Source organism: Myodes glareolus, chromosome 9 (genome assembly GCF_982192425.1).
Source record: "Myodes glareolus chromosome 9, mMyoGla1.1, whole genome shotgun sequence".
NCBI lineage: Eukaryota > Metazoa > Chordata > Mammalia > Rodentia > Cricetidae > Myodes > Myodes glareolus.
In genome coordinates this window covers 77,759,971-77,773,899 of record NC_142034.1, presented here as the reverse complement: position 1 = coordinate 77,773,899, position 13,929 = coordinate 77,759,971, and the positions used below count along the sequence as shown (strand labels likewise).

The 13,929-nt window shown below is 45.3% G+C and overlaps 1 protein-coding gene across 1 annotated transcript in view; it reads left to right on the top strand.

The window, feature by feature from the left end:
• The first annotated feature begins 309 nt into the window (after nt 1-309).
• LOC125401619 (T-cell immunoglobulin and mucin domain-containing protein 4-like) overlaps nt 310-13,929 on the top strand; it is a 29,958-nt gene continuing 16,338 nt past the window's right edge. The window contains exons 1-5 of the mRNA XM_048435923.3: nt 310-442; nt 4,550-4,891; nt 6,699-6,959; nt 8,407-8,484; nt 8,797-8,838. Of these exons, the coding sequence (XP_048291880.3) occupies nt 385-442; nt 4,550-4,891; nt 6,699-6,959; nt 8,407-8,484; nt 8,797-8,838 (781 nt within the window). The 5' untranslated portion in view covers nt 310-384. The remainder of the gene's footprint in view (nt 443-4,549; nt 4,892-6,698; nt 6,960-8,406; nt 8,485-8,796; nt 8,839-13,929) is intronic.

Below are 13,929 nucleotides of genomic sequence, written 5' to 3'. Positions count from 1 at the left end.
TTCATGGTGAGTACCCAGAACGGGAGTGGAGTCAAATGCCAGTTCACCTTTGCTTTGGCCAACACGAGGAACACTGTGGCTTCTGTAGTGGACCCATGCACATACACACGGGCAGGCACACACAGATGCTCACACGCACACAGGACAGAGGACAGAGAAGCACGCTGGCGCCCACGCTGTCCCACCACACATTGTCACACATGCACTGGCCACCACGGGCTCAGCACATTTGCTCGCACATCCCAGATTGAGGGAGGTCATTCAGGATGAGGGAACGGGAAGATTATCAGGCCGAAAGGGAAGTGAAAGCCCGGTGGCCCACCCCGTCAGCAGTAATTGTGATATAAGGCATGGGTTTTGACAGACACACAGGCTCCTGTCACAATGTCCAAGGAACTTCTCCTCCTCTCGCTGGTGATAGAGCTCTGGGGGCTTTATCTGAGTAAGTGTTCTGGAGGCTTCCATTGGGGGCCCGGGAAGGGTAGACTGCAGGATAAAGAGGGTTCAGTTATGCCTGCCTCCTTCTAGACTTGCCCTATGAGAGGATGTCTTCCTTGCCTTGGTACACAGGGATTTTTTTCCCTAGGGACTAATTTGGGTTCCCAGAGGTGTGTCAATCTGTGCTCAGATTAGAAATATCAGTCTAAGTGATGGCATAAAAGAAACAAGGTGTCAGATGAACGGGTTTGAGAAGTCTTATCTGCAGGTGTTACAAGCAAGAGGCAGGCACTTTGTTCTGCTAAGAGATTGTTTTTAATGCTTATTGTTCCCTTTGTTTTCCGGAGATTTTATTTGCTTTCTGTTTTGTTTTATTTTGCTAGCAATGGGGTTTCAAAATGAGTTCTCTCTCCCTTTTTTGTTCTTTCCCACCCCACCCCCTTTGATATTTTGAGGCAGGGTCTCTATATTGTGTAACTTTACCTCTCCTGGAACTCACTATATATAGACCAGGCTGGCCTCAAACTCACAGAGATCCACCTGTTCCTGCCCCCCAAGTGTTGTGATTAAAGGCATGCCCCCCATGCCCGGCCCTTGTTTTGGTCTCTTTGAGACAGGATCTCACTATGTAGCCCAGGCTGCTTGGGAGGCAGCAATCCTTCTGCTCCAGTCTCCTGAGTATTTACAGGTGTGTGTGGCTGTGCCCAACTAAAGGGAGGTTTCTTCTCAGCCCGGCACTGTTCACAGGCTTTGACTGACACAGATGAATCGCCAGTTTGGATGAATATCCTGAGGTGCCCAGCGACCACTCTGCTTAGGGCTCTAGCCCTCCCAGTCACAAATGCTGACATTGCGAATATGTCTTGCGTCATTCCGCTTTTCCCTCTTTCTCTCATTCTTGATTAGAGGAGGTCAAGCCAGGTCATTGGTAAACTCGAGCCTTTCCTGTTCACCTGTAGCTCCCAAGCTGCTTTAGGGGTTTCCGCTGAGTTTTTTTTCCTTTGGGGTTCTGGTGATCGAGACCTTGTCGCCGCACAAGAGTTCTCTGCTGCCTCTAGGCCCAGATACTCCGAAATGCGCACAAAGTGGGTGAGGACGGCTTTGTAGCCCAGAACTTGGCACTCGATGCCACGAGTGCATAGCCAAGAGATTCATGGAATGAAGGCAGTCTCGGTCACATCTCTCTGAATTTTACTCAAGAACTTCTTTATTACTTACCTACTTATTTACTTATATTTATTTGAGACAGTGTCTAACAGTGTAACCCAGATTGGGCTTCAACTTGGGACTCTTCTGCCTTACCCCCTGGAATGCTGGGATAGCAGATAACCGGTCCAAGAAGTTTTTGTTTCTTTTCTTTTTTTTCTTTTCTCTTTCTTTTCTTCTCTTCTCTTCTCTTCTCTTCTCTTCTCTTCTCTTCTCTTCTCTTCTCTCTTCTTCTTCTTCTTCTTCTTCTTCTTCTTCTTCTTCTTCTTCTTCTTCTTCTTCTTCTTCTCCTCTTCCTCCTCTGCCTCCTCCTCCTCCTCCTTCTTCTTCTTTTTTGGTTTTTTGAGACAAGGTTTCTCTGTAGCTTTGGAGCCTGTCCTGGAACTAGTTCCTGTAGCCCAGGCTGGCCTCAACCTCACAGAGATCCGCCTGCCTCTGCCTCCCAAGTGCTGGTACTAAAGGCACCCGCCATCACCGCCTGGCCTCCAAGCAGTTTTTGTTACATACTAAAATTACAGAAATAAATGGCTGGAGTTTATGACCTTGTGTCCCATCCGTGACAGAACAGTGCTTAATGGGCTGCTCCACCATCACTTGACGGAGTCAGGGCCTGGTGAATTGATCTCTCTGTTTGCTTATTTAAAATTTGCTTGATCTTGACGTAGAGTCTTGCTGGGTAGCAGTGGCTCCCTCAAGCTTGCAGGCCCCCTGCCTCTTCCTACTGAATACAGGAATACAGGTGGTTCTAGGGATTACACTATGCCTGGTTTATCTGTTTATTTTTAATGTGTCTTTACTTAAATGGACAACGGAGAAGACAGTGACCATTTAGAGTTTCCAAAGATCAGAAGTAGATGTGTTAGAAGAGATGGTCCATGACATCTTCGCTCTGGTAAAATTGAGGTTTGGATTGGGGAAAGGCTTAAAGGTCACCAGCTGGAGAAGGAACGGTGGTCGAGAGGTTGCATTCACATGCGCATGTAATCCAGAAGAATTACACAGGAGAAACTGATATGGTTGCTGTGATCTGTTTTCTCCCTGGTACTTTCAGAGCTGGAGGAAAAGTTTCTCACTCTGCTTCTGCATCTCATGTGTGTGGCTCCTCATTCTGTCACTTTTAGGAACTCCATGAGGTTCATTTCACAATGTTTCTTGAAATATGGACCTTGGAACTCCTTTTGTGGCAAGTACTGTCCTCTGTACCTTGCAATAACGAACCTCAAAACACACACTGTTCGAGAGTGACATTCACAATGTCACTCCAATGGGGATTTTTTCTGCCACACCAAGTTTCCTGCTTCCTTTTTTTAGAGTATTTTTTTAATTAGGTGAGTAATACGGAAACTTCTGGGTGAAAAGAGAAAAATGGTAAAAAGTTTAAATCTCGTTTAACTTTTTGTGCCAAGTTCTAGTCCTTCCCTTTCATCTGGCCACCATAGGCACCGGGCACACATGCCGTGTGCTTACATGCAAACAGACAAAATACTATTACACGTTAAGTAAAAGCACATATATCTTTAAAAAAAAGAGTAAATAAGTGAGTGAGAAACTGTGATTGATTGCATGCATAAGACCCCCACAAGATCAAGCCAACAAAATCCTAGCATGACTGTTAAGCCCGTCATCAAGTCCCACCCCTAGAAAATAAGTCGTTGGCAACTGCTGACGGCTAGCGGAGGGGCAGGCCGTGTTTTTCAGGGCTATGGCCCCTCCGAGGCTACCCGTGCTCTACCAGATGACCCTACATGCATGCACATACTGGCCGTGCTAAGTGGATTCACTTAGGTTTTTGAACAAAAGAACATGTGACCTTAGAAGGGTGTTGGGGAGAAACTGGAGGAGAAAGAAGAGACAATAGTTTTCATCAAAAATACATTATATACAAGAATGAAATTACTAAACAGTTTACAAAAGGAATAAATAGGTTAGGGCCAGCAAGATGGCTCAGTGGGTAAAGGTGTATGCCTTAGAGCAGTGGTTCTCAACCTCCCGAAAGCTGTGACCCTTTAAAACAGTTTCTCATGTCGTGGTGATCTCTGACCATAAAATTATTTTATTGCAACTTCATAATTGTAATTTTGCTGTTATTATGAATCATAATGTAAATATATGACACGCGGGATATCTGATATGGGACCCCCAAAGAGGTTGTGACCCCCAAAGAGGTTGAGAAACACTGTGTTAAAACCTAAAGACCCCTGCTCAATCCCCAGAAGTGGTGTGAACATGGAAGGAAAGAACCAATTCACACACACCCTCCGACCACCAAACACTCATTGTTGCATACATACAACTCTCTCCCCACACACACTAATAAGATTTAAAGACAGTAAGGAACTGCATATCCATGAATTGTCCCCCAACTTCATATACTCTAGCCGCAGCCAGATGCTCCACAGTGAGCAAGTCCCGCCTCCATTTCTGAACATGGAGAGGGATAGTGGAGTCTACCTCAGCAGCTTTCTTTCCTATTAGAATTCTGACTGGGCTGGGTAACTCATTTGAAACATTCAATCAGCGGCACACAATTATCTGCTTAGTGAGATGCCGGGGGCAGGCACAGTTTTGGGGTGGCCTTAGGTGAAGTATGTGACCATGATTATAGGGTCTGGCCTCTTCATTTGGGAGTTGACTTACTCAGTGGTACTTGAGAGCAGAGCGTTTAAACCCAGCAAAAGGGTCTTGCTGTGGAGCTGTGTTTAGAGATTCCGGACCACCTGTCACTAATTTTGGGATGGAAGCTTGTGGACTTAGGTGCCTGGGAGAACAGACAAGCACATCAACATTGTGCTAAAGGAACTCGGGACTCTCCCTCGTCTTCCTGGAAGCCTCTGTTTGTACACAAATGGTAAAGTGTATTCGACAGATTTTCATCTCCGTAACAGCTTTCCCACTTTCTCCACAGAACCTGCTGCCTCACAGAATACAATAATAGGGGTTTTGGGCCAGTCGGTGACTTTACCTTGTCACTACCCATCCTGGTCCCGGAAGAGCAACAGTATGTGCTGGGGCAAAGGCGCATGCCCCAAGTCCAAGTGCAACGAAGAGCTTGTCCACACAGATGGAACAAGAATGATCTCCAGGAAGTCGACTAAATACGCACTTCTGGGGATTGTCTGGCGGGGCAATGTGTCCTTGACCATCACAAACACCAATCAAGGTGACAGTGGTGTGTACTGCTGCCGTATAGAGGTGCCTGGCTGGTTCAACGACGTCAAGAAGACTGTGCGCCTGGAGCTGAGGAGAGGTGAGGAAAGAACGGGGGTCAGCTCTGAGGAAGAGTTCCGTGGTTTGTGGTAACAGATTCATTCAGTGGGTGCTGGTGGCAAGTAGTGCGGACTTGAGCAGTGGAGGGGAAGGCTGGGTTTCAAACGGTGAGCCGCAGAATGTGCACCGGGGAACCCACATACTAGTCCCAGCCAGGACAGCCGCAGAAATGAATGAGGGGATCCAGCCAATAAACGGAAGAGTCAGACTGAAGAAGGAAGATGCTATCTATCCGGGGGGGCCTTTTGTCACCTTACAGAAATTTGGCCCAGTGTTTTTGGGCATCTCAATCATATTTTTTTTCATATTCACTGATTTCTAAGTAATAAGAAAAAAAAATTACACTGTGAACTGAGTAATATCCACGGATCAGTTTTAGCCTACAAGCAAATGATTTGTGATCCCTGTCAGAGGGAGAAGGGTATGGCATTGGGCACCACCCCTGGCTGATCTCATGCCCTCTTTCTGTCCATTCCTATCAGACACTTTGGGTAGAGTCTGGGGAGAGAAAATACTGCTAAAGATTGGGACTGTGCAGAACAGGCAACAAGGAACTTACGGCTGAAGTATGTGACCAATAGACACCTTTAGGTCATGGGTGGCTGTATTCTTAGTCTGCTCAGATGGCTCTCATATGTTCTAAATTTGGAACTGGATGATTTTAATCAGTGATCTCTCAGGCATAATTGCGTATGTTAATCTCATAGCAACTTTGTGATTTCAAAGAAGAGGGAAGAGAAGTTGTCTGATGTTGACTTAGCCTAGCAGAAGTCGTCTCTCTATTTACACAGCATCTTAACTAGTTGCTAGTTTATAAAATGTTGTCGACCTCAGCACTCTGCAGGGTCGACTCCAAGTTGAGTGGAACAAATGGTAACTTTTTGCTTCATTAAAGCCTATAGGAATTTGGCATATCCTGGAGAGGGTGAGAGCCACACAGTATACTGCAAATAATGAACCCCAAATCTATGTTCACGAAGCAAGAGAGGTTGGCACAAACTAAACTAATCTTTACCATACAGCAAAGTCTACATTCTCACCCCAAACTGCATACCTAGGGCTCACTTTGTTTATGGTTGAGATAGACTCTCACTATGACCTTGAACTGGAGAGCCCCTTGCTTAGGCTTCCAAGGGTTAGGACTGTGGGGGTGCTCTGTGACTCCCGGCTGCGGCCTCACTTTTATGCATTGATTCATTTGTACAATACCAGACACTGGGATCGGTCTACAACTCATGGCGGAGAACAGAATACAGGCCTGGTTTCCTTGTGCTGATTGTTTGGTGGGAGAAGCAGACATTAAGCAAGGATAAATAAATGTGTGGTTGTAAAAATACAACAGATGTCATTGTGACCAAGTACTAGGGCAAATGGCAGGGATATTGCCGCATAAAAGAGAGCTTGTAGCCGAGGTACATGCGGCTTTCTGCTAGCAACGCTTGATTGGAATGACAGAAGCACAGGTGGCACCTTGTAGGGAAACAAGCAGGTCTAAGTGGTTTTTTTTTGTTTTGTTTTGAGTTTTTAAAAATCTGATAAGCAAGGAGAACCGCTGATGGGTTTTAAGCAGGGCATAGGCATGTGGAGATCTTATGATTTCTGTATCCAGAGTGTGACAGATAGACCCGAAAGGACAGGAATGTAGGCAAGAACCTCAGCTGTAGCAGAAGGTCCAGGCCGGTGGACCTAGAGAGGCCAGCAGCAGTGGAAAGATCTCGGGTGGTGTTCGTGGTGTTTCCCAGGCTCCATCTCTACTTGGTGCCAGATGCATCTTCTGTTGCTTACAGCCCCAACAACCCCAAGACCAACAACAACCTCTCGCCCAACCACCACCCCTTCCGTGACCACCACCATCACAGAAAAGCTTCTGACGACAGTCATGACCACACCCGAGCCCACAACTGCGACCCCACCCCAGACGCTGGCCACCACTGTCCTCACCACGGCAGTCATCACGTGCCCCTCAACAATACTCAGCTCCTCTTCGCCAGAAACCACAAGGTTTACAACCCCAGAGATCTTCACCGAGGGGTCTGCCTTCACTGCAGGTGAGAATTGTTCATTCTTTCTCCTCTGCTGGTCAGACATATTGTTGTTTCCTTGGAACGACTTCTTCTCCACTGGGCGACCTGGTGACCGGGCACGTGCGCTCATGTGTGTGTGTGTTTCTTTTCCTTTATATTTGTGCAAAGTCAGCATTTTGGGTTCTCCACCTGACCTCTGAGGAGTCTTGCAGAATCTGCATGTTGAAGGTTATCTTGGGTCAAACTCTATAGTCAGTGTTGGCCCTATCCTCACAGGGACAAAAATCTCTGTCTGAGTGTTTGGGATGTAAGATGGGTAATTTGTGGCCTTATAATTTGTAAGAGGAGGGGGCTCATGATGCCCGCCCCTTCCCAGCTCATGGTTGCTGGGGAGAGAAACTTTCTTCAGTAGTGTAGCCAGTAGACTGACCATGGTCCTGTAAGCAACTCTACAGTGGAACACACACACACAGACACACAGACACACACACACACACACACACACACACACAGAGAGAGAGAGAGAGAGAGAGAGAGAGAGAGAGAGAGAGAGAGCGCGCGCGCGAGAGAGAGAGAGATTGAGAAGAGAAGGAGGAGCAACAAAATTGGAAAGGAAACAAGGGACAGCAATGGGGTGAGTATAGTGAAAATATATGCACATGAAATAAATCCATTATGTGTGATTAATATATGCCAATAAAACCTTTTTAAAAGAATGTAAGATATATTCCTTAACAGAAATCAACTATATACTTGTTTCCTAACTTCTTTCTATTTTATTCTGAATTTTTCCTGACCCTGAGTCTTGTAACTCTGGGTGACCTACTCCAAGGCTGACAGGTCTTGTTAAGGCTCCCACCATGCTTCTGATGATGAAGTAAAAAATATCAGAAGTCATTGTGAGGTAGCTTGACGGCTTTTCCAGGCAATCCTGCTGTCCCTCAAAGGCCTGGATAAGTCAGACAGCTTTCCAATATTAAGTTGGTTAATTCTATTATATTCCAAGTAGTCACTAAAATCTTTGAATTCTTAATCAAACTTTGTGTGTATTTTTTTGTTCCTCTCCCTAGATTCAGGGTCTCTCACTGAACCTGGGCTCACAGTTTCAGCAGGAATACCTAGGAAGTATTCTCTGGGCAGGGATCTGGCTGTTTTTTCCTCCCTTGCTGTTCTAGGCACGGACCGCTATGACCAGCTTTTTACATGAATGCCAGGAATCCGAACTCAGGTCCTTGTGCTTGAATGGCAAACGCTTTATATTGCTTGAGCCATCTCCCCAACTTTAAAATATCAAAGACAAAAATTATAATGTTTTTTTAATTCTAAAAATCTCATTTAATTATTGAGAGAAACTGGAAATGTATTAATAATAACAAAGATGATAATAATTGTCCTGAATCCCATCATCCACTACAATGTTGATAATGTTATCATTTTTTTAGCAGCTTAAAAAAAATCTTTTGTCCCCCAGACAAAGATTCTTCATCCAACCACTCTCAAAGAAGCGTGGGGACCACGGCTGCAGACCCAGCCTTACTCATACCCACAGGTATGCAGGACCTACTGCTTGGAGCTTCCCCTTCCACCTTGGGCTGGGGAGATGCAAACAGAATAAAAGTGACCCAGAAATGACCCCAGTCTTTTGTGCCAGCATATCCTCCCGGGCATGTTGACATCAGGGCAGTGTTTGTGGTTGGTTTCTTCCGGTAGCTTGGAGGGCGGAGGGTAGAAGAACAGGGAGTAGGGATAGCACCCTCTTTGATTAATGGAGTTTGGAGGCTCACATATGACAGCTCTGTCATATTTACTATTACACGTCTGGCTGGGAGCTAGGAGAACTTTGTTCTTTGTTTTTTCTAAGGGTCCAAAGACTGGATTCTTCCATCAACTTCACAGAAAACCGGTGAGTTCTAGACGCCTCAGCATTGAGGTCAGGGAAGTCTCTCTGTTCTTTGAGTGGCTTGGGTCTGGCCCTGGGAAGTCTCTGGTGTCTGTCTGTGGCTCTTGGAATCTGCTCTTTTGGTTCCACTGTGGTTGTCTCCCACATCCTCCATTTAGACTGGAGGAAAATGAAACATTGTTGCCTTCTGCTTTCTCAGGCCCCTCTCTTGGGGCCTTTCCGTTTTCTCTGAAGGACATGGAGCCAGGATAGTAGTAAACAAACCACATTTCCCTTTGTCCACTTGTTATTTATTTTAAACCATACAGACACTATGCCAGTGTGCTTTTGTGAGGGGGGGTCATAAAACGATGGGAAACAAAATTCTCTTATACATTTTATCCTTAATCTCAATCCCTTTTCCTGACGCAGTCTGCATTACTAGTTGCAACATTCTAGATAATTTTGTATTATTGCCTTATTTATATGTATATTTTTTCCCATTGAGAGATACCTTATAATAAAATTTATCTCCAGTATTGGTGTTGTAAACTTTAGGGTCTTTGAGATATACAGGCATATTGTTGGTAACTGGTACAAATCCCATTATTTGACCTCTCTTCCATGCTGCTTTTTTTTTTTTAATTTCTGTTTCCCACAAAGCCCTGCTCTGTGACCATCCAGTAAACAAAGAACTAACCCAGGACAAAAACTGTACATTCCTATACTCTCTACATTTATTTGAAACTTTTTTTTATTTGCGATTATCATGTGTGAATAGTGACGTTTGTGCCATGTCACGTGTATAAAAGCCAGAGGACAAGGATGCGGCGTCGTTCCTCTTCCACATTTATCTGGATGCTGGGGGCAGGGGTTGCACTCGTCAAATTTGTGCTGCAAAGGCTTTTACCCCCTAAGCCTCCTCACTGACCCACGCGGTACACTTAAAGAAAAGGTTTATATTGGTTTGCATGTATGTATGTGTGTTTGTGTGAGTGAATGCCACACGTGGATGGGTGCTCATGGAGGAACTGGGTGACTTGAAGCTGCGATTTCAGGCGGTTGTAAAGCCACCAATGTGGGTGCTGGGCACCGAATTTGAGAGCTCTGGAAAACCAGCAAATGCTTCTCTGCTGCTGAGCCGTCTCTTCAGTCCTACAAGATACATTTGTTTGCTTGTTTTGTTTTTTGAGACAAGATTTCTCTGTGTAGCCCTGGATGTCCTAAAACTCTCTCCCTAGACCAGACTGGCCTTCAACTCACAGAGATCCACCTGCTTCTGCCTTCCAAGTGCTGGGATCAAAGGTGTTGACCACCATGTCCAAATCTACTAGATACTTTTTTTAAAAGGCTCCTAATAACCATTTTCTGTTGGCCTGGGCAAGTCATTCCCGCTCTTTGCTGGTTTCTATACGTTTCTATCACAGACACCCTCTCCTTCCCAATGCCACACCAGCTCTGTGACCTGTAAAGCAGCAGGTGACCTTTTAGCTTCCTCCTGCCCCTGCTTTGTCAACACTGCAGCCGTTGCTCCGTGCGCTTCCTCTTCTAGTCTTTCTCCTTGTGTCCGTCTTTAAAATAATTCATTAAGGCCACAAGAAGTCTTCGTATTTGGTTTTCTTCACTTCATTTGCTCATCAGAGCATTTCCTTTCCCATTCTGTGGCGAGATCTGCTTTGTCACGTTAAGCCGTGTGTGCTATTTCATTACCTGTTGATTGGCATTTCGGTTGCTTCGTTGTTTTAGTATTATAGACAGCAGAACCATGCACCTCCTTCAGAAGTATTTATACAAGTTTTTTTTTTTTTTTTTTGGAGAACTGGCAATGAAGTGGAGATGTTATGTTGAAAAATGTGCACTATTAAATTTAATAGCTATTACAAAATTGTCCTTGGAAGAGGCCGAGGCAATTTGTTTTCCTCCCACAGATTATCTGCTTCTCCTTACCCTCCCTACACTTGATGCGACCATTTGTTCCTTCAGTCCCCCAAGAACATGTCATCTTGTTCCTCCCTTGTTCTCATTAACGGAGTCAGAGCGTCTTTCTTTGTGTTTATTAGCAAAAACATCTATCCTTCAACTGTGTGGAGGAGGCGATGCAGCGTTAGTCTTGGAGGCTCAGAAGCCAGGACTGGCGGGGACAGACAGGTCTGAGTGAAGGGGAGATGATGGGTCATAATGTAGGACTATAAATCGAGAGACGCACTGAGGGGGATCTGAGGTTGAGAAGCTCTTACTTGCACCAACTCATGGCAGGGGTGGGTAGAAATCTGGACGAGGAGGTGACCACTTGCGGGAGACTGACAGTCAAGATTCATCATTCTTTCTTCATGGATTCGGGAAAGGTGGGTGCTCCTTTTCAGTAAAAGAGAAGGCAAGAAGGGAAAAACGTGATGGAGGACAGAGCGTTTAGGAAACCACTGCCTTTCATTCCGTCCACATATAGAACTAGTTTATAGTGCATAACAAGGGATCAAAATGTTGTCTGCTATGTTTCCCGGCTATACTGTCCCTGATAATTGTCATTTGACTTCTCTGTGGCCAAATCCCAGTAGACAGAATTCTTGCTGCCCTGTCTCTGGGCAACCCTGAGAAAGAGGACCATGTTGTAAGAGAGACTGCCTCCATGTCACATGTCATTGTGGAAGAAACTGGGGTTCGGTTAGCATATACTAAGTGCTGGGTCAACACTAAGGTGTTTTCCTCGATCACTTCATTTAGGATCTCATTGGTAGATATTCAGAGTCCTATATTATCTAAATGTCCTGAGGTCACACAGTTCTCAGGAGCCGTTTCCTGGAAGTCCACTTCCAATAGCTGCCTCTTAGCTATTGTTTATGCTAAAGTTGAACATCGAGTATTTGTGGGCTCTCGGGAAGTTCATGTGTCAGGGTGCTGGCTCCCCAATGTTGATGCTATTTCACTTATGTGTGTCCATATCCGTGCATGTATGTGTGTGTGCACGCATGTCGTGTGTGTGGGTACCCACCGAGGCCAAAAGAGGGCATCAGATGCCCTGGAGCTGGAGCAGTTGTAAGGCACCCCACTTCTGCCTCTCAACCCTTTGTCTCTCTGCTTACTCTCTGCAAGAGACGAATAGCTTCAACTGCCACGTGAGACTCTCCCAAACTTCCGCACTGCTTCAATGGTTAGTAATTACAACTCAATTGTAAATACAACCAAATAATGAAAGCTCCGAAGAAGGGTTGTACATGAGTTTCCTTTCCCTCTTAAATGTAGATGTCATAGGCTTCTCCAACCCTTTGTACCTTGTGGCAGACATGTGTGCCACGGTCCCCAGTTCTCCCTTCTGTTTATGGTTTCCTCAGTCCCTTTCCCTAGTTCTCCTCACAGCCTTCTGCACAGCCTCCAGGGTGGGGCGAAAAGAGCTCTATGGGACCCTGCTGTCACATGATTCTATCACCATTTTGAGGCGATTTATTTTCATTTTTAAATAATTTTGGACGAATTACTTTCTTTGGCCTTTTCTAAATCACGGGTTCCTCAAAATATAAAACAGAGATGATGGTGGTGCTTATATCAGGGTTGGTAAGGATGGAAATGCATGAGAAAAGGCTAGCGTGTAATTACTGACTTGTAAATGGCAGTCATCACGAAGAAAGCCTTTTCCCTTGATTCTTTACATCTCCGCTACAGCTCTCCCATTCGGGCAAGTGCACAGGGTAGGTAATAAGAGGCCATACACATCAGCTGTTGGCTAACTGAATATTCTTGCTAAGAACATAGGTATGTTTTAGTTTTATGGTATTTTTTCAAACTGCTAATCGCACTAGGGGAACAGCAGACGAGGGACAAAATGACAAGCTCTGGGAGGTTTCCGCAGCTTTGAAATTCTTACGGTAGTAATTCTCTGCCATCAGGGAGAGGGAGGCTTTGAAAGCTGTCACGGCCTCCTTTCTAGACAGCTCTGTAGGCCTTGCAATCGTTGGTTCTATGGCTGGAGGTGGGGTGTGGCGTCTTTAGTCCCCTGTTGCCTCTTGGTGGCTTTGTCCTCTTTCTATTTCTCAGTCTGTGGAGGTCCCACTTCACGGCTGAAGCGTGGAGATCAATTCACAGCTCAAAAAAGGAGCTGCAGTTCTGTCTTCTAGTCAAGGACCTCTAGATTTATGCAATCTTGTAAGACAATTCTGTGTACACATATCTTCTAGTTCAGTGTTCTCTAATTTCAAAGGGTTTGGTCTTCAGTGGAAGAAGCGTCACCCATGATGGCATATTCTCACCTCCGTGTTCTTGCTGTGTGGAACATACTAGAACTTGCCCAAGATCAGACAGCTGCGTTAACAGAGAGCTAAGACATACAGCCACATTTCAGGGCTCTTCATTTTTAATTGTAGGTCCAAGAACATAAGATTGGGAAGTAGCATAGAAGAGTACTATTTGTAGACTAGTGAAAAACTGATCCCGCCTGGGCAGTGATAGTGCACAGCACTCAGAGGCAGGTGGATCTCTGTGAGTTCAAGGCCAGCCTGGTCTACAAGAGTTAGTTTCAGGACAGGCTTCAAAACTACAGAGAAATCCTATTTCGAAAAACAAAAACAAACAAAAACGAAAACACCAAACCAAAAACCTGATCCCAATGCGGGTTGGTCTTTAAAAAACTTTTTAATGTCTACCTGTGTGTGTGCACATGCGTGAGAATGTAAGCATACAAGTATGTGTGTATGTTCCTATGGGTCGGAGGGTGTGCCTGTGCATTAGAAAGCCACATGACAATTGTAGAAGGAGTGGTGGGCTGCGTTCCCGCCTGGCTCCCACATGGCTAGCTTAACACCCAGAAATAACAACACACAAACTGTATTCATTTAAACACTGCCTGGCCCATTAGTTTTAGCCTCCTATTGGCTAATTCTCACATCTTGCTTTAACCCATATTTAGTAATCTGTGTAGCACCACGAGGTGGTGGCTTACCGGGAAAGATCCTAACCTGCCTCTGTCTCGGAGAGGAGAGTCATGGTGACTGCCTCACTGCCTTCTTCCCAGCATCTGTGCTGTCTACTCCACCCACCTATGTTCTGACCTATCAGGCCAAGCAGTTTCTTTATTAATTAACCAATGAAAACAACAGAAATACAGAAGACCCACCTACATCAGAC